The 23,694-nt window shown below is 45.0% G+C and overlaps 1 protein-coding gene across 4 annotated transcripts in view; it reads right to left on the bottom strand.

Annotated features, from left to right (window-relative positions):
- Aplp2 (amyloid beta precursor like protein 2) overlaps positions 1-23,694 on the bottom strand; it is a 62,370-nt gene that overhangs the window by 2,963 nt on the left and 35,713 nt on the right. The window contains exons 4-16 of one of the 4 annotated variants that reach the window (XM_075966444.1): positions 22,622-22,734; positions 20,850-21,058; positions 18,857-19,062; positions 17,734-17,901; positions 14,955-15,085; positions 13,425-13,499; positions 12,032-12,190; positions 10,814-10,942; positions 7,302-7,401; positions 6,510-6,662; positions 4,929-4,964; positions 2,295-2,386; positions 186-260 (exon numbers count right to left, since the gene is read on the bottom strand). In XM_075966444.1, coding sequence (XP_075822559.1) covers positions 186-260; positions 2,295-2,386; positions 4,929-4,964; positions 6,510-6,662; positions 7,302-7,401; positions 10,814-10,942; positions 12,032-12,190; positions 13,425-13,499; positions 14,955-15,085; positions 17,734-17,901; positions 18,857-19,062; positions 20,850-21,058; positions 22,622-22,734 — 1,646 coding nt within the window. The remainder of the gene's footprint in view (positions 1-185; positions 261-2,294; positions 2,387-4,928; positions 4,965-6,509; positions 6,663-7,301; positions 7,402-10,813; positions 10,943-12,031; positions 12,191-13,424; positions 13,500-14,954; positions 15,086-17,733; positions 17,902-18,856; positions 19,063-20,849; positions 21,059-22,621; positions 22,735-23,694) is intronic. The other 3 variants (XM_075966446.1, XM_075966445.1, XM_075966447.1) reach the window with 3 other exon arrangements.

Raw genomic sequence — 23,694 nt, 5'->3', positions numbered from 1 at the left:
AGGATGCCCACTTTGCTAACCTCCAAGGAAATTTTCATTTCTTTGATTCTTACTCAGAAAAGAGGGAAATTGGGACCCAAGTCCCTTATTAACTTAATACCAGGTGTCTTTTATCTCTATTGATCTAAGATGACAAAAAGAAAAAAGAATGAGCATTGCCCCTCCATTCTAGAGTAAACACATACCGGCTCTTCTTCTAGGCCTCCAACTCTCTCAGCATTGAAGATCATTTCTTTAACATCCAGAGTCTCATCAATGACCTGAAATAGTCACAATTATTAGCATCTCCTCAGAGAATGGGAGAGAAATGAACATAAATGTCATTCATTTTCTATTGAATATGGTGTTGGGAAGCTGTTTCTTTGGTCACACTGATCCAAATGTACTCATCAACCCTCTAAAAGGAGGTAAGTGTGGGCACAGGAGGGGGGTAAGTGGGGGCACAGGAGGGGGTAAGTGTGGGCACAGGAGGGGGGTAAGTGTGGGCACAGGAGGGGGTAAGTGGGGGCACAGGAGGGGGTAAGTGTGGGCACAGGAGGGGGGTAAGTGTGGGCACAGGAGGGGGTAACTGTGGGCACAGGAGGGGGTAAGTGGGGGCACAGGAGGGGGTAAGTGGGGGCACAGGAGGGGGTTAACTGTGGGCACAGGAGGGGGTAAGTGGGGGCACAGGAGGGGGGTTAACTGTGGGCACAGGAGGGGGTAACTGTGGGCACAGGAGGGGGGTAAGTGGGGGCACAGGAGGGGGTAAGTGGGGGCACAGGAGGGGGGTTAACTGTGGGCACAGGAGGGGGTAAGTGGGGGCACAGGAGGGGGTAAGTGTGGGCACAGGAGGGGGTAAGTGTGGGCACAGGAGGGGGTAAGTGGGGGCACAGGAGGGGGTAAGTGTGGGCACAGGAGGGGGTAAGTGTGGGCACAGGAGGGGGTAACTGTGGGCACAGGAGGGGGTAAGTGGGGGCACAGGAGGGGGTAACTGTGGGCACAGGAGGGGGTAAGTGGGGGCACAGGAGGGGGGTAACTGTGGGCACAGGAGGGGGGTAACTGTGGGCACAGGAGGGGGGTAAGTGTGGGCACAGGAGGGGGTAACTTGGGCACAGGAGGGGGTAACTGTGGGCACAGGAGGGGGTAAGTGGGGGCACAGGAGGGGGGTAAGTGGGGGCACAGGAGGGGGTAAGTGGGGGCACAGGAGGGGGGTAAGTGGGGGCACAGGAGGGGGTAAGTGGGGGCACAGGAGGGGGTAAGTGGGGGCACAGGAGGGGGGTAAGTGTGGGCACAGGAGGGGGGTTAACTGTGGGCACAGGAGGGGGTAAGTGGGGGCACAGGAGGGGGTAAGTGGGGGCACAGGAGGGGGTAAGTGGGGGCACAGGAGGGGGGTAAGTGGGGGCACAGGAGGGGGTTAACTGTGGGCACAGGAGGGGGTAAGTGGGGGCACAGGAGGGGGGTAAGTGTGGGCAGAGGTGCTGTGAGGTGGCCAGTCCAGTTAGGCTCTTTTTTGGGGGGTGGGGTGGGGTAAGAGACAGGGTTTCTCTGTGTAGCCCTGGCTGTCCTGGAACTCACTCTGTAGGCTAGGCTTTCCTTGCCTCTACCTCCCAAGAGCTGGGATTAAAGGCCTGTGCCACTTGCCCGGCTCCAGTCAGTTTCTTTACCTGAACTTCCCACAAAGTAACGGTGGCAGAGACAAAGCTCAGGACAGACAGCTAACGAACTACACTGCAACTCAGGCCAGCCAGACAGCTCAGCATGTAAGAGTGCTGGCCACCAAACTTGACAAGTTCAGTTTGGTCTCTGGGATCTACACGGAAGGAGAAATGACTCCTTTGATCTCTGCACGCCCACCATGGCAAGCACGTGACCGCACACACCCCCAAGAGTAATTTAAAAAGAAAAAAATCAAATTTAGCTGAGGGCAACCAAAAAACTTAAGTAGTCCGAAAACTATGAATGTAAGAAGAATAAGAACAGCAGTGTAAGAAAAATAACAAAAAGCTCAATTTTATTCAGTTTTCCACTTAGTAAGTTTTAACTTACTTGAAAACAGCCTCTGATGTTAGTTATATCTTAAGCTGTACATGAATTCCCTACCGTATAGTAAAAGGTAAACTACTCAAGAAAAAAGCAGCTTCACTGGTTCTCTCATGCAAATGCTAACCAGGAAAAAGCAACCTTTGGGAGCAGCTGGGTCCTTCTCTTCTACCTTGTGGAAAACTGGTACACACATTAACCTGGAAGTACTAGCCACCAGGCTACTTGCTCCAGTGTACGAAAGGGAATGTGCTATGCAAATGACAATGGCTCACCATATTTTCATCCATCTTATTCTTACTGTTAATCACTTTTTCTTCTGCACCAATCAGTCCCCCGTCTTGCTCTGCCATTCCAATTCCAGATCCTGTGTAGAAAATGTTGACAGCTGAGTTTCTAGGCAGCCCACCTCAGGCCAGTCTCTCAGAAGCAGCGAATCCCTGCCTGGGCCAGAGAGCTTCTCAAACACTCCCCAGACTCCCTGTGCCGCCGCATTGGCATGTTTGAGGATGCACTGTGCTCTGCAAGGATGAATGGTACAAGCATTGCAAAGGACTGATGAAGGAGACGGTGCTTACTGGTCTCCCACCTGAAGGGATGGAATGCAAACCTTTGGAGAAGCTGAGTCTGGGGGAGTTTCAGGATGGAAAACATGTTCCAACCCTTACATGGGACTGTAATGAGCACTAGCTACCCAACAACACAATGCTTTGGTACCCAGATTCTACTGCACAGATGAAGCACTACTCCTGTATGTGTGCTTTGAGCAGAATAGTTTTCTCCACAAGAAATTATTTCTGCTTCCAATATCAACCTTTGCCACCTTCCACCCTCAAGTCCTCTCTTTGCCTTTAAGTTTCAGGGTCTCTAGGAAGACATTTCCAGGTTGTAGCATTTAAAATTGTTTTGTAATTATCTATCCCCCCTCCCCCCCGTCTCTCACTGGATGTTTTGTCCCTCAGATCTGGTTCCTAAATAGTAACCCAGGTGAGCAGGAAGAAATCAGTTCATCAACAGAAAGAATTTTAATCAAGGTGGAAAGAGCAAGAATAGTAACTGTCTTTTTTCCAAGGTCAGAAATGGTTTGAGCCAACATCATTCGTGTGTGGCACACAATGTGACCACAGCATATCTGGGCTCAGCACAGACAGAAAAATCCTTTTTAGTTTTACTTTCAAGCATATGCTTCCTAGCTATCACAAGCTTCTTCTTATTAACAACATATTTAGTTTGCATATACCTATGATTTGAACCTTTTATAGAGACTTGGTAACCAACTTGACATGCTAGTGAGTAGATTCCAATGGGAGTTACATTCAGCACTGCTGTCCAGGAGCTGCCAAAGGCAGGCAATAATGTCAAGCCCAGCCATATGTTTTCTTAACATAGACCAACAGGAGATTAATAATGGCCATGTGGCTACTGAACTTGTGGCCTAATTAAATTTTTAACACATTACACTGCAGCCAAAGCGATGCACTCTTTCTCTAAAGTGTTCCCTTCAAAAGAAAAGCACAACTTGATAGCAGTTAAATCAAGGCTGGCTCTGGTGGCTCAAATAAAACAACCCTGCCTGTCTACTAGTCAAGGAAGAGGGGATCTAGAAAGTCATAAAAGGAAAGATTCTCAGAATGCAAAGAGACACTGAACCAGCTCATCTAAGGGTTGGCCTTGGTCCAGGCTGGTCTAAGGCTTTCCAGTGTTATAGCCGTGGCTCTTTTTAACACTGACTAAGCTCACTTTGACTTCATAATACACACAAGCGACTTCAAGAGACCAAAGTTAGTAGCTATATTGTCCCAACACATTTTTGTAAGTAGAAAAAGCAAAAGTCAGGCAGGCTTAACACCTAAGACATAGAGTTGTGAGGAATGTTAGCATAGTGACTTGCAGGAAGAAGAGACACAGCTGAATAACACTAACATGCAAGGACACTCACAAGAGTTAGATCCTACTTACTGATTCTAAGAATAAAATATGACATAAATTACGACACCAGCTTCTGAGCCAGGGACTTTCACTTGGTCCGCCCATGACCAGACTACCAACAGTGAGAAAGTAAGTTCATAAAATACATGAAGAACAAGCGCTGCTGCCAATGACTCAAGAGGGGACTATCTACCACTTGGGGGGTTCTCAGCTGTCACCAGCAACTCAGGCAGCAGAAACCACATGGGCTGTGAAGACAGTCTCAGGTTCAGACCTCGGTCCTCTCTGCTTATTAATCTTGCCAACTTAGGAAGCAATACCTGAGTGACTTTTTCAACTGCTTAATCTATAAAACTGAGCAAAAAAATCCTGCTCAAGAGGGATCTGGAGGGTAAAAATGATGGTAATGCAGTTAGCATAGAGCTTTCTACAGTACACACTGTCTTTGAAGACTGGGGACTCGCCGCACCTACAGCCCACATGTTTCTACCTCTCTCGGCAGCAGCAGCTGTGTTTAAGGAATACTGCAACTCAGGAGCATGAGATGTGGTACAGATGGATGGTAAAGACAGCTAAAAGGGGGAAAGGGCAACTGGTAATAATAACGGGAAAAGAGAGAGAGGGACATTTACAGTCTACCTGACTGCAAAAATCAAACACAATCCCATATAGACCAGCTATACACAGAAATTTTGTTAAACTGACATACTTTTTTGACATTTACCCAGACAAAGAAAGCTGTTTCTTGGGACTCCCCAAAGCCAAGTTTGGGTGTCACATAGCACTAGACTCTGCACGCCAGGAAAGCCAGGGAGCTCGTTAGTAACATGAAGGCAGGACTATTCTAGCTCCACTCAGCCATGGCTGAAGGAATGAGGCGGGGATGTCGGATGGTAGGATGAAACATAAAATGAAACTCCCAACACACTGGGGAAGTGAAAAGGAATGGAGGTCTTAAGGGAACATCTTGACAAACCAACCTTTTTTCATTGGGTGGTACAACTCCGGCTGAGTGTCTAGCAGAAAGGAAAACAATAAAAAACAAAATAGCACAAAAGGAGATTAAGAAAGAAAATGGTTTCCTTCTAAGTTCCTCTCTATAACGTGAACAAAAGGCATTTTTCCTTAAATAATCCCATAATCAAGCCAACAGTAATCTAAACAGGAAATCACTAGATGCATCCCTGATGAGAAAAGTAAGTGGGAAGTCAGGATTGGACCTTTTAAGAGAAATTTTGGAAGAATCCCGTATTATTTAGTTTACCCCACAAACTACTATTATTTTTAGAAAACAGCAAAAAAATGAAGTTAGTATTGATTGTGGTTCGTTGACAAAGAGACAAGGTACTATTAGGTTGAACTTTGCCCATAATGCCCCAATCCCAAACAAAAGCCTAGAGAAGCTGCCATGTGTGGCCGCCCCACAGCCTCATGGAGCTTTGGGATCTGTGGAGTGAAGAGCTAGGAAGGGGTGACACCACTTCACCCCCGAGTCTCCCAAGCACTGCAGCTGAACCTCTGAGCTAACAGGTTATGAAGGTGTTTTTGTTTTAAGCTCCAAGGTGGGGCTGGATGCACATTTTCCCACTGGTCTGGTAGCTGCACTAGGCTACTGTATCTAATCAGTTTTGTGACTGTATCACAGGAGCTGTAGGAACTGGACTGTCAGTGTGGATCCAGTTCCACTTAGAATCTAAGCTACGTGACACCCTGGACAAGTACCTCATCTGCTCAAATCTCAGAATCTCCATGAGAGACACCCACAGTATCTCCCTTCCAAGAGTGCTCTGAGGGCTGAATGAACTGCACCCAAGTCCAGTGCTTGACTAAAGCTGGCACAGAATGAAGACTCCAAAGCCAGGGGCCATTTTTATCATCACCACCCTGACCAGCAGCAGCAGCAGCAGGAAATAGAAGCTGATTATACAAACTAGTCTTAGGGCACAAGTCTCAGCAGCTTGTTTATTTCTGGTACAGATTCATAATTTTAGATCCTGAGAACCAGCAAGAGAATAAAGGAAAACATGCTTGGGAATCAACTGATATCAGAGACATGACCCTGAGCCTGGACACCTCTTTTTTTTTGGGGGGCGGTCGAGACAGGGTTTCTCTGTAGCTTTGGAGCCTGTCCTGGAACTCCCTTTGTAGACCAGGCTGGCCTCGAACGCACAGAGATCCGCCTCCCGAGTGCTGGGATTAAAGGCGTGCGCCACCACCGCCCAGCACCTGGACACCTCTTCAGTCTCTCCCCCAATCTGCCTCCCTAGACCGTTAGGAAAGACAATGATGTCCTATAACCCAAGGGACACCACAGAGACAGCTTGTTATAAAGTGTAAGAAATCTACTAAATGTGAGAAATATTTCTGATTTCCCTGATATTACTGTGTATTACTTGCCCACACACAACAGGGGCTTGGGAGATCCATGCCTTCCCTTTCCCTGCCCTCTCACACGACGCAACCTCCCCAACTCAACCAGATTTTTAAAAAATGTATTCCAATTTTCTAATTTCATTCTCCTCTCCTCTGCTCCTAGGGATGGCTCTGAGGACCATACATACCTTCATTCTCAGACAGAGATGGGAAGGGATGGAAAGGGTGGAACGGCGGGATCTCCTCACTCTCCTCAGAGCTCACCCGGACATCCACAGGGCTCTCTGAGATGGAGGAGGTGAACTGGTCCATATCTGCTCGCTGTTCCTGAAGGAGTTCATCTAACAAAAACAACATGGAGCAGAAAAGCAGCATTTAAGAAGCATGTCTAGGTACATGAAATGGGTCAACTCTTGTCATCCTAGAGCTCAAGACCAGGCAATAGACCCAGTCTGACCCACCTCCTGCCTAACTCCTGCCTACATCTACCTCCTGCCCACTTTCCAACTTTATAGGACCCGTGGTCCATCTCTAAATAAGTCATCACACATAACTGCAACCTCACGCCTTTTGGATGACTTCACTATCTGCATCTTTGCTACCATTAACAAGAATTCATGCAGATACTCTTTACTAGTAAACCATTTTGCTCTGGAACACTGAGCAGTGGACAGAATGATATACGGGGTAAACTGGTAACAGGAAACGTCCCAGGCCCCTGCAATTTCACACTCTTGAGTTTCTTCCGCTAGTAAAAGTGAAGGTCAATGAAATTCAAGGCTCTGTGGCTCCAGGCCAGTACATCTGTCTTTGGAGACTCCTCAGTCCTGTCATGGAAATCTCCAGTTGATTCTAGACTTTCTGAAACCATGGTGTGCTAATGTCTGTCTCACCAGCCTTTTTTATATCATTCTTCCCTGCCATCACTCCTGAGCCTCACCAAAAAAGTCCAGTCTGGCCTTGATATAATTAGTACTCACCGATTTCCTCCTGAATTTCTTGAGCCACATAAGGAACTTTGTACAACAGAGAAAGGCTTTGATTCCTTCTTTCTTCAATCACATGGAGGTGCGTCATCACCTAGGAGTAGAGGATGGGGAGAGATCTTGTCACTGAAAATTGTAAGGTCAGGAGGAAAAATACCCACATAGTTCCAGAGACTCAAAGGCTCTGCTTCCTACTAAACAAGGCAAAACAGCTGGAAGGAGAAGTCTATTACTTTCCTTGCCAGACTGGCTGACCTCTAAAGCATAAGACAGCACATAGTGTGAGTGACAGTCATTTATCTACAGAGAGGGCTTCCAGTTCAAATACTCATTTTCAGAATATGGTCGTGAGGAGCTGGACAGATGGCTATGAGCATTTGATGCTCTTGCAGAAGACCAGCATTCAATTCGTAGCACCATCACAACTGGCTGTTAACTCTAGTTCCAGGGGGTCCAATATCCTCTTCCAGCCTTCACAGGCACCATGCATGCATATAGGCAAAACACTCATCCACATTAAAAAGACAAAACAAAACAAAAAAACCAATGCTTACTAGTCAGTTGACTTGGTTTTTATACAAAACAGCTGTCACTAACTTTACTGAGTCAAGGCCCTGGTTTATAGGGTGCTAAACCTTTTGTTGCTGAGTTTGAGAAAGGGAGAAAATGCCAGTCACTTTTCTCAACTAGCCAAAGCAGAGCACGCAAACATACACTGAAACTAGTGGCAGGAAGGCAGGGCTGCTCATAGATTCGCTTGGTGAAACAACTATCTAAAACTGTTATGGTTAAGACAAAAATTAATGTATTTCTATTAAAATTATGGTGCTTTAAAATAATTCATGATAAGGCATAAATAACCCATTCTCTCTCTCTCTCTTTTTTTGGTTTTTTGAGACAGAGTTTCTCTGTAGCTTTCATGCCTATCCTGGTACTAGCTCTTGTAGACGAGGCTGGCCTCAAACTCACAGAAATTCGCCTGACTCTGCCTTCCAAGTGCTGGGATTAAAGGCGTGTGCCACCACCCATTCTTAAGTGTTGAAGAAAGGTTTATTATCCACGCTAGCTCACTACTTTCCTAAATGCAAACACTGTTAATCCAATGTAACAACAAAAGCATCCAAGGTTGAAAAGACAGGTGACTGTGATCCACAGACGCGGTGGGGTGGAGTTTTGCACCAGCAGCTCAACAAACTCCTGGCCACATTACCCTCTCCAGCCTAAGTTTGCACTTACTCAAATTCTTCTAAAGAGGGCGTGCACAACTAGTGGACTGGGTGGCCCTGAAGACATTAACATGAAGGGTTGAAACGGAAAAAAATTAAAGATGCTTTTACTGTAGATTGATGTGCTTCTGACCTTTAAAAGCAAGATGAAAGCAATTTAATTTTGTATTTGCTATTCTGCCAATCAAATTGATGGGAAAACTTAAGTGTGAGGGCCTTGGCAAAAAAAATGCAAATGGAATTGCAATGAGCAGCCCAGAAACCAAGCATGTATAGATACCATTATACTTCCTCAGATGAATTAAGGAGCCCTTTGAGAGGACAAGAACCACAGGTACAATAGTAGGAATTAGTCATTATAGAAGCCTTCATGCTAAAGAGCCTAAAGGGTAGGTTCAAAATATAGGAGCACTAAAAATATTGCATGACATTACTTTCAGACTATAAGGTATATATAAAACATAAACCAATTTCAGGTTTAAATTTGGGTCAGGCTAAAGAAAAAATATTTTACAAGATTTATTTATTTTATGTGTATGGGTGTTCTGCTTATATGTAAGCCTGCATACCACATTTGTAACTGGTGCCTCCAGAGGCCAGTAGAGGGCATCAGATCCCCTGGAACTAGTTACGGATGATTGTGAGTGGCCATCTGGGTGCTAGGAATCAAACCCAGGTCTTCTAGAAGAGTATTCAGCGATCTTAACCCCTGAGTCTCTCTCCAATTCCAAGGAATATATTATTACATACAAAGCAAAAAATTTTTTTAAATCCCTAATCAGAAATACTTCTGGTCCTAAATATTTTGGATAAGGGATATTTATCGTATAAGGAGCTGAGTGTTTGCATGCTGAGTGCTCAGGGAGCACAGGAACAGGAAAGAAAATGCAATTCAGTGGCTCTGTTTCACTGACATCACAAACTGAGAACCGACTTGGAGTTCCCACGAGAGCTGGGTTTCTCCTCAGAACTGCTAGGATGAGATGATTCTATTTCTCAGTTTATTTCCTATGGATCTTTGTCTCAGGAATTTGCTAATAAATTATTTATATACCAATCAGGCCCAGGGATAAGTAGCTCAGCAGCAGAGTACTTGCCTAGCATGTGTAAGGCCCCACATTCTATCTTTGGCACCAAAACAAGATTCTCTCTCCATTATATCCTTAGAATATGGTACATAATATATATAGTGCAAAATATCCACTCCAAAAATATATTTGATATATACCATATAAACTTAATTTTATTTTCATCCCCCTGACCTCCCTCCCCCCATAAGATACAACAAAAATATAATAAAAGATGTGGATCAAATCAATCCAATCCTGACAAGACTCATTTTTCCGCCTGTCTTCCAAAGGCAGTCTGGAACTCTTGGTGTTTTCCTTCTTCCGCTCCATCTAGAGTGAAGTGAAACCTTAACACAAGACCTCAGAAATATCCCTTCCTGCAGTCCCACTCTTCAGGCAGCAAAGCTCTTTAATTCTCTCAAATATCCAACTTCTAATGTGAACTCTGCATCTTGGAGGAAAGTAATTCTTCATTTCATAGTTAACAAAATTAATCTCTATTAGTCTTTGAGCTGTATTCAAGGGATCCAACTTCATTAGACTATATGTGAAATTTTATCATGTAGACGGTAACACAAACTTCTGCCCAACAAAGGGAGTGGTTTCTGGGTAACTTATTTTATGTTCTTACTATGAGAAGTTGGGAAGAATTTCTGGGAGAGCACTATGCACACACCCATGTATGTGAGTACTCATAATCTGCACGGCTGATTACAACAGGGCAATAAAGTAAGGATGGTGATGCTATTACACCGTCCTCAGAAAACCAAGGGACCGTCAGACTGCAGTCTTTTGCACAGTTCACCGTCTATGAATACATGAGAATCACTAACGTATGGATGAGAGCTAGAAGAAGAAACAGAAGAAAAACCTGTACAAACAGTAGTGGAGTAAAGTGGGCTCAGCATAGGACAAACTCAGAAATGTGTTTGTCTGAATAAAAACTTCACTGGATACCACAGGAGGTGGAGTATCCTGGGGCTCATCAAACACACCGGGCATCTGCCCTACCACTGAGCCAAGAACAACTTTTAAGACCTGCACCATGTATCTGCCTAGAAAAGGGTTTCACATACCAAATCGGTGATAAGCTGAATCAGAAATGAACTGACATAAAAATTTGATTGGAAACTCACTTATCTCTTTTGGAAAAACCCAACAAGCACAAGCAGCAGCATGTCTCAGCACCTGCTGGAAATGTCTCGCTTACCTGGGATTTCATCTGGGCAGCCTTTTCTGGGTCAACAGCCAACACATGCTGGTAATGACGAATGGTGTGCAGGCGATCTTTATTCTCAGCACGGACATAACGACGCAGAGCTTGCAGAATACGATGTGGCTGCCAAGACCAGAGAATGCAAAGTAGGTAAGGAAAACGGAAGTTTCAAAATTGATTAAGGATAAAAGCTATAGCTTGGAAACAAGCTATGTTTCTTGGTAAAACCAAAAAAACTATGTTTGTTCCAGACTCTTCAGCTCATGGTCCTCCTGTGAATTACCTTCTTCCCCCTCCTGGTATGGCTAACACCTATATTGTGAGCTAGGTGGTTTTCTGTGTCACTCTAGAGAGAGACACTTCAATGGCTTAATCAAGAAAGATACAAATATCCTTCTGACAAACACTTTTTTAGGTAATAAAAATTATCAACAGTATGTACACCTAAGTACACGAGTGGGGGAGGCCAGGCCGCAGCATGCATGTAGCGGTCAGGGAGCAATGCTGTGGAGTTTGCTCTCTTCTTCCAGCTTTATGTGGGTTCTGCAGATTGAACTCTGGTCGTCGGGTTTCTGCAGCACAAGTGTCTTTATCCTCAGTGTCACCTCACTAGCTTCCTGTCCAATACTTTCTATCACTCTCAAAGCAAGACAGGTTCGATTTATGCACTAAAAAAGCTTGAGACCACTTATTCAAGTGGAATAATTCATATTCCACTATGAATTATTTTACAACTTTCCTTCTCTGTTTACTAGACAGCCCCAGGCTTGAGACTCCCCTGTCACTGCCTCTGAAAGGCTCAGATTAAAAGTGTGCACCACCACTGCCCACACCTTTCCCTTTCCTGTATAATATTACTTTGATGGAACTGGTTCAAACACGTATATTCAAAGAAGGCATGCTTTTCTTTTCTGAAAGTAAGGTAGCACAGAAAATCCAGAATTATGGAAACAGTTGAGTCCCCTGAGTTTATGCTTGTCCACTTGCATATCACAGGTAGCATATGTATGGTACCAAGCTCATACACGCAGAGACTAGACTCGGTTCCTTTTCTTTTTTTAGTCTTTACCTTCAATTTTGTCAAAACTTATCATAAAAATCTGATTTTTTATCAGGCTGTATGCGGAACATTGGAGTTCCACTAAGTACACGCTTTACACAGGCAGCAGGAAGAACAGGATTTGTCTATAACTGCTCTGACCCCCAACTCACCCGAGGCGGGTCGGACTGCAGGGCGGCCAGGTAATTCTCCAGAGCTACCCGCCGGCGTTCATTCAGCATGGCTTCCACTCGGGCCAAGTGCGTTTCCACAAGCTGCTGCTTCTCACTGGCTGCCTCCTTCTCCAAAGCTTTAACCATAGCTTGAAAATGCTAAGCCAAAAAAGGAGGAACAACACGGAACTCATGGCATCAGTAGGAAGTCTAAGCAAGCACCCTCAAGATCCAACGCTTTTCTTTGCCTAGTGCCTCTGTGTCTATAATACCGTAATAGACCCAGAGCGACATCACCTCTGATTTCTATTAGGATGCGTCTGTGTTAGAGACCCTCTTGAATTTCTGAACTGAAATGACTAGGTTTGCAATTTAACATCTGGTTTTCAATGCTCACTATCATGTTTTCCATGCTCTACAAGACACAAACTTCTAAATCCGGAATCCAGTAACTAACAGGACATATTTTGAAGCACAGCTCAGTAATGTGCTGGCTCGCCTTGAGTCACACCTACTAGAGCTGTAAAGAGAACATTATCTGTGAGCTGTCTGGCCATGTTCACTGGCAGTTTCCCTATAGAAGATAAAATTGCTTATGTAAGAATTGAAGCTCTGAGAATTTGAGTGACTGACTAAAGAAGCCAGGGTCCTCCAGGAAATATACCAGTGATGAGGAGAGAGTTCACCTGGTATATACTAATTTTAAAATATGTGCTTAGTCTGGGTGAGGGTGGGGGGCTCTTTTGTTCAACTCCCAAAACTGCTCCCACCCACAAAAAATTAAAGCAATAACACGATCCACTTTTCAAACCCAAATCAGTCTTATGAATTGCTGTTTCTATTGCTAACCCTTCCTGTCTTCTGAAGAGGATACAATAGCAACAAATCTGTTGCTATGATTTTGAGGTTACAGTTTTACAAAGTTAGGGATAAAATGCATTAAAGAGCTGTGTTTTCTGCTTTCTGGCTTGTCAATGAGTCAGGTTCTTTTTAATCCAGTAGTGTTGAAAAACAAGTCAGAGCTCATGAACAAGACAACAGAGGGCTTTTTGCCAGGAGAGCAGAATTAACAACAGCAAAGCCAAAGTCACTTCCTGCACCAATTAGGTGTGTTTGGTCTATTTCTACTTCAGACAAGCAATATTACTAGGGAAAACTAAATGGGGAAGACAGGAGAGAAAGGGAAGAAGGCGGAAGAGGAGAAGGGGGGAGGGGAAGGGAGAAGAGAGAGGGAGAGAAGAGGCAGAGAGGGGAGAGTGAGAGAAACTTCCTTGTAATTTAAGTCCTTGACTAGGAGGTGTTAAATTCAAACTCCCTGGGAGCTGGCCCTGACTGTGTTTTCTGCAGGTCACACTGGACCTTTTGTCCCCTCTGCCCTGAGAAAACGTTCTACCTGAATGAGGGTCTGTCTCTCTGCTTTGGGGAGGTTTTTGGCTTGAAGCTCTGCCTCTTCCCATTCCTTCTTCACCTAGAACAAAGATCAAAAGCATTTATTAGAGAATAAGCCTCTGAAACAACTTCTCCATTTTCTAAAAATACTGATGGGTACTGAATCCAATGCCGGAAATTGTGCAAAAGGAAACCATACCACATGATCTCTTGAGGTCAGACTGTTGCTCAAAAATGTCTAGGCCTGGGCCATCCCCAGACATAACTTCAATTCCATATCTCCTTGTTATATATCTTGGGCAAGTTACTATTATGCTTATTCCCCCTTCATTAAAAACTAAGATTAATGCCTATTTTTATCAAAACTGATGACATTTTGCTATGATTAAGTCCAGTGTATAAAATATGAGGAGCACGAGCCTAGCAACCAATTCCTTCTGTTATTGCTGTCTTGAGACAATCTTTTTTCCTCTTCTTTTTTTTTTTAATTATTAAATGTTTTTATCCATTTTACATACCAACCACAGTCTCCCCCCCAACCCCCATTCCTCCCTAAGGACCCCATGAGCGAGTCAACAAACCTGGCATATTAAGCTAAGGCAGGACCAAGGCCCTCCCCGCTGCATCAAGGCTGAGCAAGGCATCCCACCATAGGAAACAGGCTCCAAAAAGGCAGCTCAGGCACCAGGGTTAGATCCTGGTCCCACTGCCAAGGACCCCTCAAACAGACCAAGCCATACAACTGTCACCCACATGCAGAGGGCCTAGTTTGGCCCCATGCAGGCTCCCCAGCTGTTGGTTTAGAGTCTGTGATGTTTTGATACAATCTTACAGTAACTCAAGCTGGCCTCAGGCTCCAAGTATAGCTAAAGATGACCTTCAAGTTTTGGTCTTCCTGCTGTTTCCTTCCAAGTGCTGGGTAACAAGTGCCCCTCTACCCTGCTTTGTATGGTACTTGAGACTGAGCCCAGGCCTTTATGCATGCTAAGAAAGCACTCTCTAAACTAAGCTATATCCTAAGTCCCCAGGCAAGGCCACCTACGTTAAACTATGCATGATCATGAGGAGGATGTACTATGGGTCTCCTTGCTTTAATTTTTAGAATGTTTCCAAGTAAATAAAGATTCCAGAGACTTAGACTCTTCCCTCTGCAACTAGAAAGCATTAATGACTGCTTTACTTCATCTAATCTACTTTCACAGTTTCATAACCCAAGTCTTCAATTTTGACAGTGACAAAAAATTTGGATCTTTAAAAATAAAAATTTAAAGTCAGCAATAGCAAGAGTAACAAGCACATACCAGTACAGGGCGTGTTCAGAAGTGCAACGCCCCTGAAAGTAATTTCATCACATGAGGGAGTAGGTGGAGAAAAGGGGTTCATCCACTGGAGGTAGCTCCCCAGAACCTCATGGCATTTTAGCCAGCAATGTTCCTCTCTTCCAAGTATAAAAATCCTGCCTTGCAGGGTACTTGCCTCGTGTGCATCAGGTCCTGATCCAATTCCTAGCACCACAAACAATACAAACCATTACCCTGTCCATTCGATTGCGATGCCGAATCTCCAGCTGTTCCTTAGCCTTCTGGAAGCGGGCGTGCTCGTTATCGTCCGCTGAGGTCTCAAAATACACATCAACATCATTGGTTGGCAGGGGAGTTGGGGGAACTGAAAGAGTCAGAGAGAGAGTCAGCCAGATAATCGAGCACAGGAGCCACGGGATGGACTAGATTTGTCTGTGCCTCTGTCAGAAAGTGCAGGGTGCTGCTGCCTGCCAAGACGCCACTGCGAGATTGCGGTGGGCAACCTTCTTTGCGTAACATTCGCTAACCATGTCAGTCCATGTCAATACAGTAATTTGTTGGCAGCCCAAAGCGCTAGCATCTTCAGAACCCAGGAAGCATTTACTTAGGACTGCAGGACAAAAAACACAGCTGCTTCTACAATCTTACCCTTCAGAGCTTGAAACCTAAAAACCTATAAAACATGCCACCCTACTGTTATTGCTATGGTATCTAAGTGGAAACCAGGACTAAAATCAGACCTCACGGAGACATTTCCACAAAGGTCTCCACTTTTAAGGAACAGTTTCCTGTCTTTTTTATGGCACTCTATGGGCTGTAATTTGGGGAAACTGGTTCAAGTATGCATTCTTTGCGTTCAGGCTGAGTGGAGAAAGTTCACTGAAGGACGCTTAGGCCTCTGTCTAGTAACAAGGCTAACAAAGGTTAAACTGAATTTATGTATTTGATGAGGACACTTTCTACTGATGGGAAGATGCTTTGGTCTTACTCTACTCATGACACTGACTAAGGCTTGCTTCCAGGTGTTCTCCAGAGCACAGACCATTAAGACAGAAACCTCTGACCTCACTGCTCTTAGGCATGAGCTGCTATGGCCCCCAAGGCAAGTGATTATGTGCACAATGGACTGGTGGGCAAGTCCACTTTGTGGAAATATATAGTTTTAACCCAGAGAGGAAGTGTGAAACTGGTTTTAAAAAATAAAAAAGCTAGAAATCAGCTGACCACTCCACAAACTATCAGAAGCCACTTTCTGTGCCCCCCTTTAATTTAGTAAACCTTGTAACTGTAATCTTGTTGATACTTCATCTCTCCGTATTTTGAAGAAGGATCTCAGTACCCAGCTTTCAAATGAATTAAATTACAGCGTGTTTCTTAACAAACCATATTCCTCTAGCATTTACTCAAAGTCCAGTGAAGAATTTCAAATCATGTGTGCCACTCTGTACACAGTCATCGGCAACACACATAGAAGTCTAAAGGCTCTCGTGCTGCGAGGACGGTTCCAGTCTTTGGGCTGGGAGAATGCTAACAGTGGGTCCAACCACCCCTAGAAACTAAAAAGGAAAAGCACAGCATTCTGGAGACTTCCTTCTAGAGACATGAAGTACAGGTCAGATCATGACAGGCTCAGCCTACCCACTCAGCGTGAGCACAGACAACCTGGTGTGCATAGGTCTTCAAGGCTCTCCAGCTGAGGACCCTGAAGCACACACACAACTGCTTCTCCTCAGCAGAGAACCCCTGATGCACAGGAGATTTCACCTTGTTCAGAGTACTGTGTGAGATTTGGGTATAGAGAGTATCTCCACACTTTGATGATCCTGAGATCATCAAAGGGCCTCAATTCCTTACGAAGTAGTCCAAAATAATGTTCTCTATATCCTTAGCCGAGTCATTTTTAAAAGCAGTAAACATCACAAAAATTCTTATCTCTACATCTTTCCTAAATAAATTTATGGATGAAAGTTCCCATGGTCCATTTTTCTTTAAACCTTTTCTGGACTACTAAATAACGACAGCCTTTCCCTAGTGTGGCTGGAATGGAAGCAATAAAGCACACCACAAGAGATTAAGATCTTAAACATTTTTTGGAAGACAAAGAAGAAAGTCTGTGAAGATATTCAAATGAGAAACTATCAGAAGCTACAGCAAACACCAGGAACAGGCAGAGGATGAGTTCTAGAGCAGGAACCGAGGGAAACTACCTGGCCAGAGAATTTTCCTAGCATATAAATTAAGATACAAGACAGGACCTTGACAAAGAAAGTAGTAACTATAAGAAAATCGCTCCCTATGTTTAATGTAAGTCCAACTCAGCTGAAGCACTGCCCTTCCTCTGACACCAAAACCACACACAATTAGAAATGGACTCACTTCCTAGAGCCCTACAAAAACCCATGTGGCCACAAGACTGTCGAAGTCAAGTCAAGAGGTGTGGGGCACAACTCTCACCAGAGTGCAGAAAGTGAGGTATTTCAATACTCTGGAATCCCACAAGTATTCCTGTCACTCCTTTTGATGGTGGCTGTCCTAACAGGCAGCCTGCAGCACAGGGGTCAGCAACAGGCTAGTCAGACACAGAACAAGAGGCGTGGGCCAAGGCACATATTGAGCAGCCCTCAGTGCTATCCTGGAATTGCTCTGAGTAGTACCTCTCAACAACAGATGACCGGAGGACACAGATGCCTTCCCGAAGACACCACCCCCACCCCCACAGCCTATCAACAAGATCCTGGTTGTGCAACCACTGCACCAGGGTGGGCACACTACCACTCACTGCCAACCATCAGTAGACACACAGGGAGCACGGGACACCAAAAACTGAGCTCACAACTGCCAACAGGAAGACAAAGCCTTGGTCTAGAAAGCACAGAGATGGGGGAAAAGACTGACGGCAAACACCCGAGTCAGCAGAAACATGACACAGATGCAGTCACAAGGACAGCAGGATAGACAGAAGGCTGGACAGGATGGCACTGCTGCGCAGGGCCGGCACAAGGCGGGACTTACTCATCGTTTTACACACAGCCATACAATAATCCTCAGACTCAAAATTGTTCCTGTTGCCGCCGCAGCCGCCATATATAAAGCGTACGCACTTTCCCTTGGAGAGGTCGAAGTACCAACGAGGCATCACAGCCCGGCAGGGCCCCGTCATCGCCTCCTGGGAGCAGACAGCTGTGTGAAAATGGTCAGAGTGTCAGCAGGGCAGAGGCAGTGCTTCAAATGCTTCACAGTGCTACAGGCCAGCCGGGGCAAGGTGGGAACAACTGGCCTAACAAGCCCTGACCAACCTCACTCACCAATACAGGCAGACGGAATCACTTTCACGTGATGAAGACATTTAGGGAGAAAGCTAATTTTACTTTTCTATTTTTTTTTTGTACTGAGTCTAGATTAATACCACAGGCTGACATAAAGGATCTGCTTGTGAGCCTCACACTTCTGATCTGTGCAGTGGTGACAGGTGTCTGCTTTGTTCTGATGGCTGCTCGTAGGATCAAAGGAGTCAATGTGAGTAGAAAGGCCATTTCAGGTGTAATACCTGCAGCAGGGACTACAGCACCCGAAAGGATCAGCGTTTGCACAGTCTTCACCTCCAAAGTAAACTGCACACTTCTAGACAAAGTCAAGTATTTCCCTCAGTTGAGTCCTAATTCTTCAGATCTTAATCAGCAGTGATAATATGTAAGTGGCTCTGGAACTATCACAGCCTTTCCCTTCTCAATTTTATCCTACCCTCTACAAAAGCCCGACCACAAAGTCTACAGGCAGAAAAACCAAGCAAGTCCCTCCCTCCCTTCTAAAAAGCTGCACTGAAGTGAGAGCTGCCCCTGGGATGACAGCACATTCTAAGCTGGCTATCAAGAGTCCTTAAGGGTGGCTGCTTCCTGTTTTCTAACTGGAGCTCTGTCATGCCAAATTCTGCTTTCTGGTTCCATTCCGATCCCGTCTTGGACCTGCCCAGCTGCTCATGCTGACAGCTCCACCGCCACACTAGAGAAAGCTGCATTCCTGCGGGTACAGACGCTGCTTTGCCTTCTGAGACTTACCCATGGTGAGTGAGGAAAACAACACAGCCTCCAAGGAAAGAACCATGTGGATGTCATGCCATGGCATTATGCTGAGTTACCTTTAACATCGTGAGCAATCTCCTTGTCTGAAACAGTGCCATCACGGCTGGGCTCAGTTGGGTTCTCCTCAGTGTAGTCATCTCCTTTAAAAGAGTCATAGTAGTAATCACGGTCTTCCACTACTTCCCCTTCCTCCTCATCCTCATCTTCCTCATCCACAGCTGCTTCTGTGAAGTCTTCCAAATCTGCTTCAGTAGGAAATTCACTAGAGGCCATAAGCCAAAAAGGAAGGTTAGTAGCAATTTCTATGCACAAAGCACAATTCCCTTCCCTATGCTGAAACACACAAACAGAGACAGGAAATAAGTTCATCTCACATGTAACTGTGACATCAAAGCCCTTGGCCCAGCTTTACTGGCAAAAGGGAAGTTAGTGAATACAGACTGCATTATGGAAGATAATGCGGCCCAGGGGCTGGAGATGGTTCATCGATTCTTGTTGCTCTTGCAGAGGACCTAGGTTCACCTACATGGAGCTTCACAATCATCTATCTGATTCCAGTCCCAGAGGATTCAGCACCCTCTTCACACTTACAAGAGTACCACCAGGCACACAAGTGGTGCACATATATTTGTGTAGGCAAAACACATCGTAAAATAATAAAATAAATAAATCTTAAAAAAAAATAATGTGGCGTGGTATTGGTGGCATACACCTTTTATCTCAACAACTGAAAGGCAGAGGCAGTTGGATATCAGAGTTCAAGGCCTGCTTGGTCTACAGAGCAAGTTCCAGAACACTCAGGGCAACACAGAGAAACCCCATCAATGATGATGATGATGTAGTCCAAAGACAAAGGCCACAGGTTTTCATATATTCAGGTTATGGCTAACATAAAAAGCAGGCTGGATGAAATTCAGCACAAGGGGACACTCACTATCCTGGTTGTTGGGATTTTTCGTTGTTGTTTTGTCAACCTGACGTAAGCCAGAGTTTACCTGGGAAGAGAAACCTCAACTGATAAAATGCCTCCAGCCAAATTGCCTGGAGGCAAGTCTGCAGGGCATTCTCTTGATTAATGGTTGGTTTGGAAGGGCCTAATCCACTGTGGGTGGTGTCACCCTAGACAAGTGGACCTGGGGTGCATAAGAAAGCAAACTGAGCAAGCCTGTAAGTGGTACTCCTTCATGGTCTTTGCTTTAATTCCTGCCTCCAGGTTCCTTATTTCCCTTCATGAAGGACTGAGAAGCTGTGCGGTGGTGAAACAGATCCTTCCCTCCCCAAGTTGCTTTTGGTTAGTGTTTTATCATAACAACAGAAATCCAGCTAAGATATCAATCTTACGTTATCCAACAACGAGAGACCAACAGCCACTTTTACAGAAGGGCAAAAACATAGGCCAGCCTGGTCTCTATAAGGAATTCACTGCCAGCTAGGACTACACAGATCCTTGTCTCACAAATGTACAGCTGTCCTTGACACCCCCACTGGGAGGCCCTGTTAGGCAGAGGCTGCAGTCTACCATGGCCTGGCAGCTCTTTCTGAGCTCCGCAACATGGAGGACCCCTTCTCCCCTAAGTTTGGGGGAGAGGGGCTTCCTACTCTCTATCTGACCTTATTTGGAAAATGTCTCTAGGTCTGGCTATCTGACTGACCTCTACACAGTTCCCTGCAGCTTTCCCCCTGGTGCCCATATGGTAATTAGTCATTGTGCTAGGAGCTTTAGGATAGGACCACGCTTCCACAGATGATAACTAAGACTTGTGCTTGGAGCCTTATAATAGGAATGTGCTGTTTAATGCAAGGTAGGCGATGCCCCAGCCACTGTCCCCGTCCTTCATATCTCCCTTCACTCTGGAATAAAGTTGAGCTGCCTCCTGGAAGGCTAATTCCACTGTGTTCCCAGGCTATACAAAGCTCCTGGTCGCCATTTCTGCCCCTATGTCCTTTCAGACTTGTGGCCAACAGACCTCAAATAAAAAAGGGGACCCCACAGCCCCCAATCAAACAAAACTAGGAAAAATGAGATCAACACTCTAAACAACAGTTTACCTTTTATCAAGATCATAGTCTTCCTCTTCATCCTCCTCATCCTCCTCCTCTTCCTCTTCCTCTTCCTCCTCCTCTTTGGACATGGTAGAATCAGAGTCAACAATCTTTGACTGAGGGCAGCACACATACTCAGTGCCATGGAACTGGTCTACCCCACAGGGCAGCAGCATGCCATAGCTATGTAAGGTCATCCCTTCAGTCAGACATGCCTACAAGAGACCCACAGACCACATCAGGGTATTTCATAAGACAAAATGATTGGAGGACAAATCTAACTGAAGGATCAGAGTAAGAGAGAGTATTCCTTCCTACCACAAGAATGAAATGGCACCCAAGCTCGCCTTGCTGTGTTTGTGTGCATGCACACACCACCGAGGCTGTGTAGAGGTGACCTTAGTTCCACAGTGACCTTAGGGGCCAGGAAGCCGTCTTGGGAGCCCTGGTGACAGCATACACTATCAACTGTCTTTTAACAGCCCACTCTGTGGCTTATACATGCTAAGCAACTGTCCTTTTACTCAGCTATATCCCAGCCCAAATGAAGGAGTAAATACCGCTAAAGTATTTCTGCTCTTTTCACAGTGCTAGGAATAAATGAAACCCAAGGCTTCAAACGTGCTATGCAAGAGCTCTGCTACCACTTTATCTCCTTGGCTCACTAACAGTTTACACTAGGAACCTGGGAGCCAGTGGGCGTGGCAATCCATCTGCTAAGCTCCAGGTGATGTGGCTAAGCGGATATTGAGCTGCAGATGGAGTGATGGAGGCATGAGGCTGCATCTGTTCAGAACCAGGACATCAACGTGATCCAAGTAGCATGGTTCCCGAGGCGCTGGCGGGGTCACTGAGAAACCTCTGCTCTACTGTAACATTGTGTGGGGTGGTCCTCTTAGGAGACATCTGGCAACATTTAGATATAGTTATGGAACAATGGAGCCGCATCTCCTCAGCCCAGGTGCCTGAGCCAAAGTCCTTCGAAGCAGGATCTCTCCATACCTCTCAACAGCTAGATTCTGGCTAGAATTGTACCCTGGCCTTGGTGTCTGGGATCGACAGACAAGAGGTTGAACTTGGAATGGAGACTCTAGATTCTGTAGATGGAGTCTCCACCAAGACTACAACCATCTGTTGATTTATTTTATAAAATTTCTAGTTTAGTCTTTTCTTATTGGGCTATTAACTGCTTGTTGTTGATGTGCAAACATTCTTTATATATGTTGAACATTCTATAGATTGTAGATCTTTGTCTACTGTGTGCATTATGAACTTTTTATTAGACTGACAAAAGACAAAAAAAGAAAGAAAGAAAAACAAACCTCTAGGAACCAGACTTTTTCATGCTGTACCTCTGTTTAAAAACATCTATTCTCCCAATTATTTTTTAAATTATTTTTATTTGTGTTTGCCACCTATATGCAGATGCCTAGGGAGGCCAGATGAGGACATCAGATCTCAGAGACCTGGTGAGCTGTGAGTCACTTGATATGGATGCTGGGAACCAAACACAGGTCCTCTGAGAGGGCAGGAAGCACTTGTAACCACTGAGCCTTCTCTCTCCAGCTTCCTCCTAGGTATTTTAATTTAACACAGAAATACCGAGGTGTGGCAGTACATACTCCTCTGAATTCCAGAGAGAGGGAGGCTACATAAGAGGATTGTGATAAGTTCTGGGTAGGCCTGAGCCTATCAAGTACCAGGCCAGCTAGAGCTAAATAGCTGAAAACCATGCTGTCTTCTGAGGACTGGCAGCTTCCTTCCAGCAGTGTTCTTACCTCCTTGACCACGGTGTGCCAGCGCTGGTGTTTCTCACACACCTCCATCCGCTCTTGGTGGAAAAACTGGCAGTTTTCTGGAACCAGCAGAACATCACTAACAAACTCGCCCACTGTGGGGAAGAAAAGCCTTTGTCAGAAGCAAATCTGGTTGTAATTCAGGGTACAATCAGCCTTCAGTACAGATCTTCCTAATAAAGTATAAAAATTAGAATTATAACCAGCATAAACAGTATCAAGCAAGAAACATATGCTAAATGTTTCAATAATTATCCTATCCTAAGGAGTCTATGTCTTGTTGTAGATAGAAATAGCTTGGCCAAGTCATGAGAAGAAAGTAACTACTACTATCTAGTCTTCAACCCCATTGTAGACCTGAGAAGGGAAATAATATTACTTGAGTAAACAGGAAGTACAATCAAGCAACTTCCAAAATGAGCAATAAATGATAGAGACAACTGGCTACCAGGGCAATCACCCACAAAGGGGGGGGGCAGGAGGGAATGCTAAAATGGGAAACAAACACACATGGAGTGCTGTTACAGTATGAGAATTTTACAGCCAGATTTCTCACAGTCAAATGGAAGGGAAGACTGTCCTTAAACCACATCATACAAAGATTTTTAGCTCTGTGCCACACTGCAAGATGTTCAGATTTAAAGGAGATGGCTAGGCAAACACAACGTCCTCCCTTCCTTCCAAGGAATGATGTACATCAACATAAGAGTTGCCGCATACTTGGTGCAGTTCTTGGGTCTAGTTCGTCCTGTTACTTGGCCACTCTTCCTTGATACATATAAGCCTAATAAAAGCACCATAATCCATTTTGCTGATGTCTGTAGTTAAGGGAAAGTTTTAATGAAATGAGAGAGAAAAATCAATTTTTGCTTTTGTTTTGTTTGTCTTTCACGACAGGGTTTCTCTATGTTGCCATGGCTGCCCTGGAATTCACTATGCAGACCAGGCTGGCCTCAAAAGTATGTACCACCACATGGCTGAGAGAAATAAATTTAACAGATGGCTCAAATTAGATCTAAAGAACTCCTCAAGTGTCCGTGTTAGTACCTCCCTTG

This window comes from Microtus pennsylvanicus, chromosome 3, assembly GCF_037038515.1.
Source record: "Microtus pennsylvanicus isolate mMicPen1 chromosome 3, mMicPen1.hap1, whole genome shotgun sequence".
Lineage (NCBI taxonomy): Eukaryota > Metazoa > Chordata > Mammalia > Rodentia > Cricetidae > Microtus > Microtus pennsylvanicus.
This window is presented reverse-complemented; position numbering and strand designations above follow the sequence as displayed.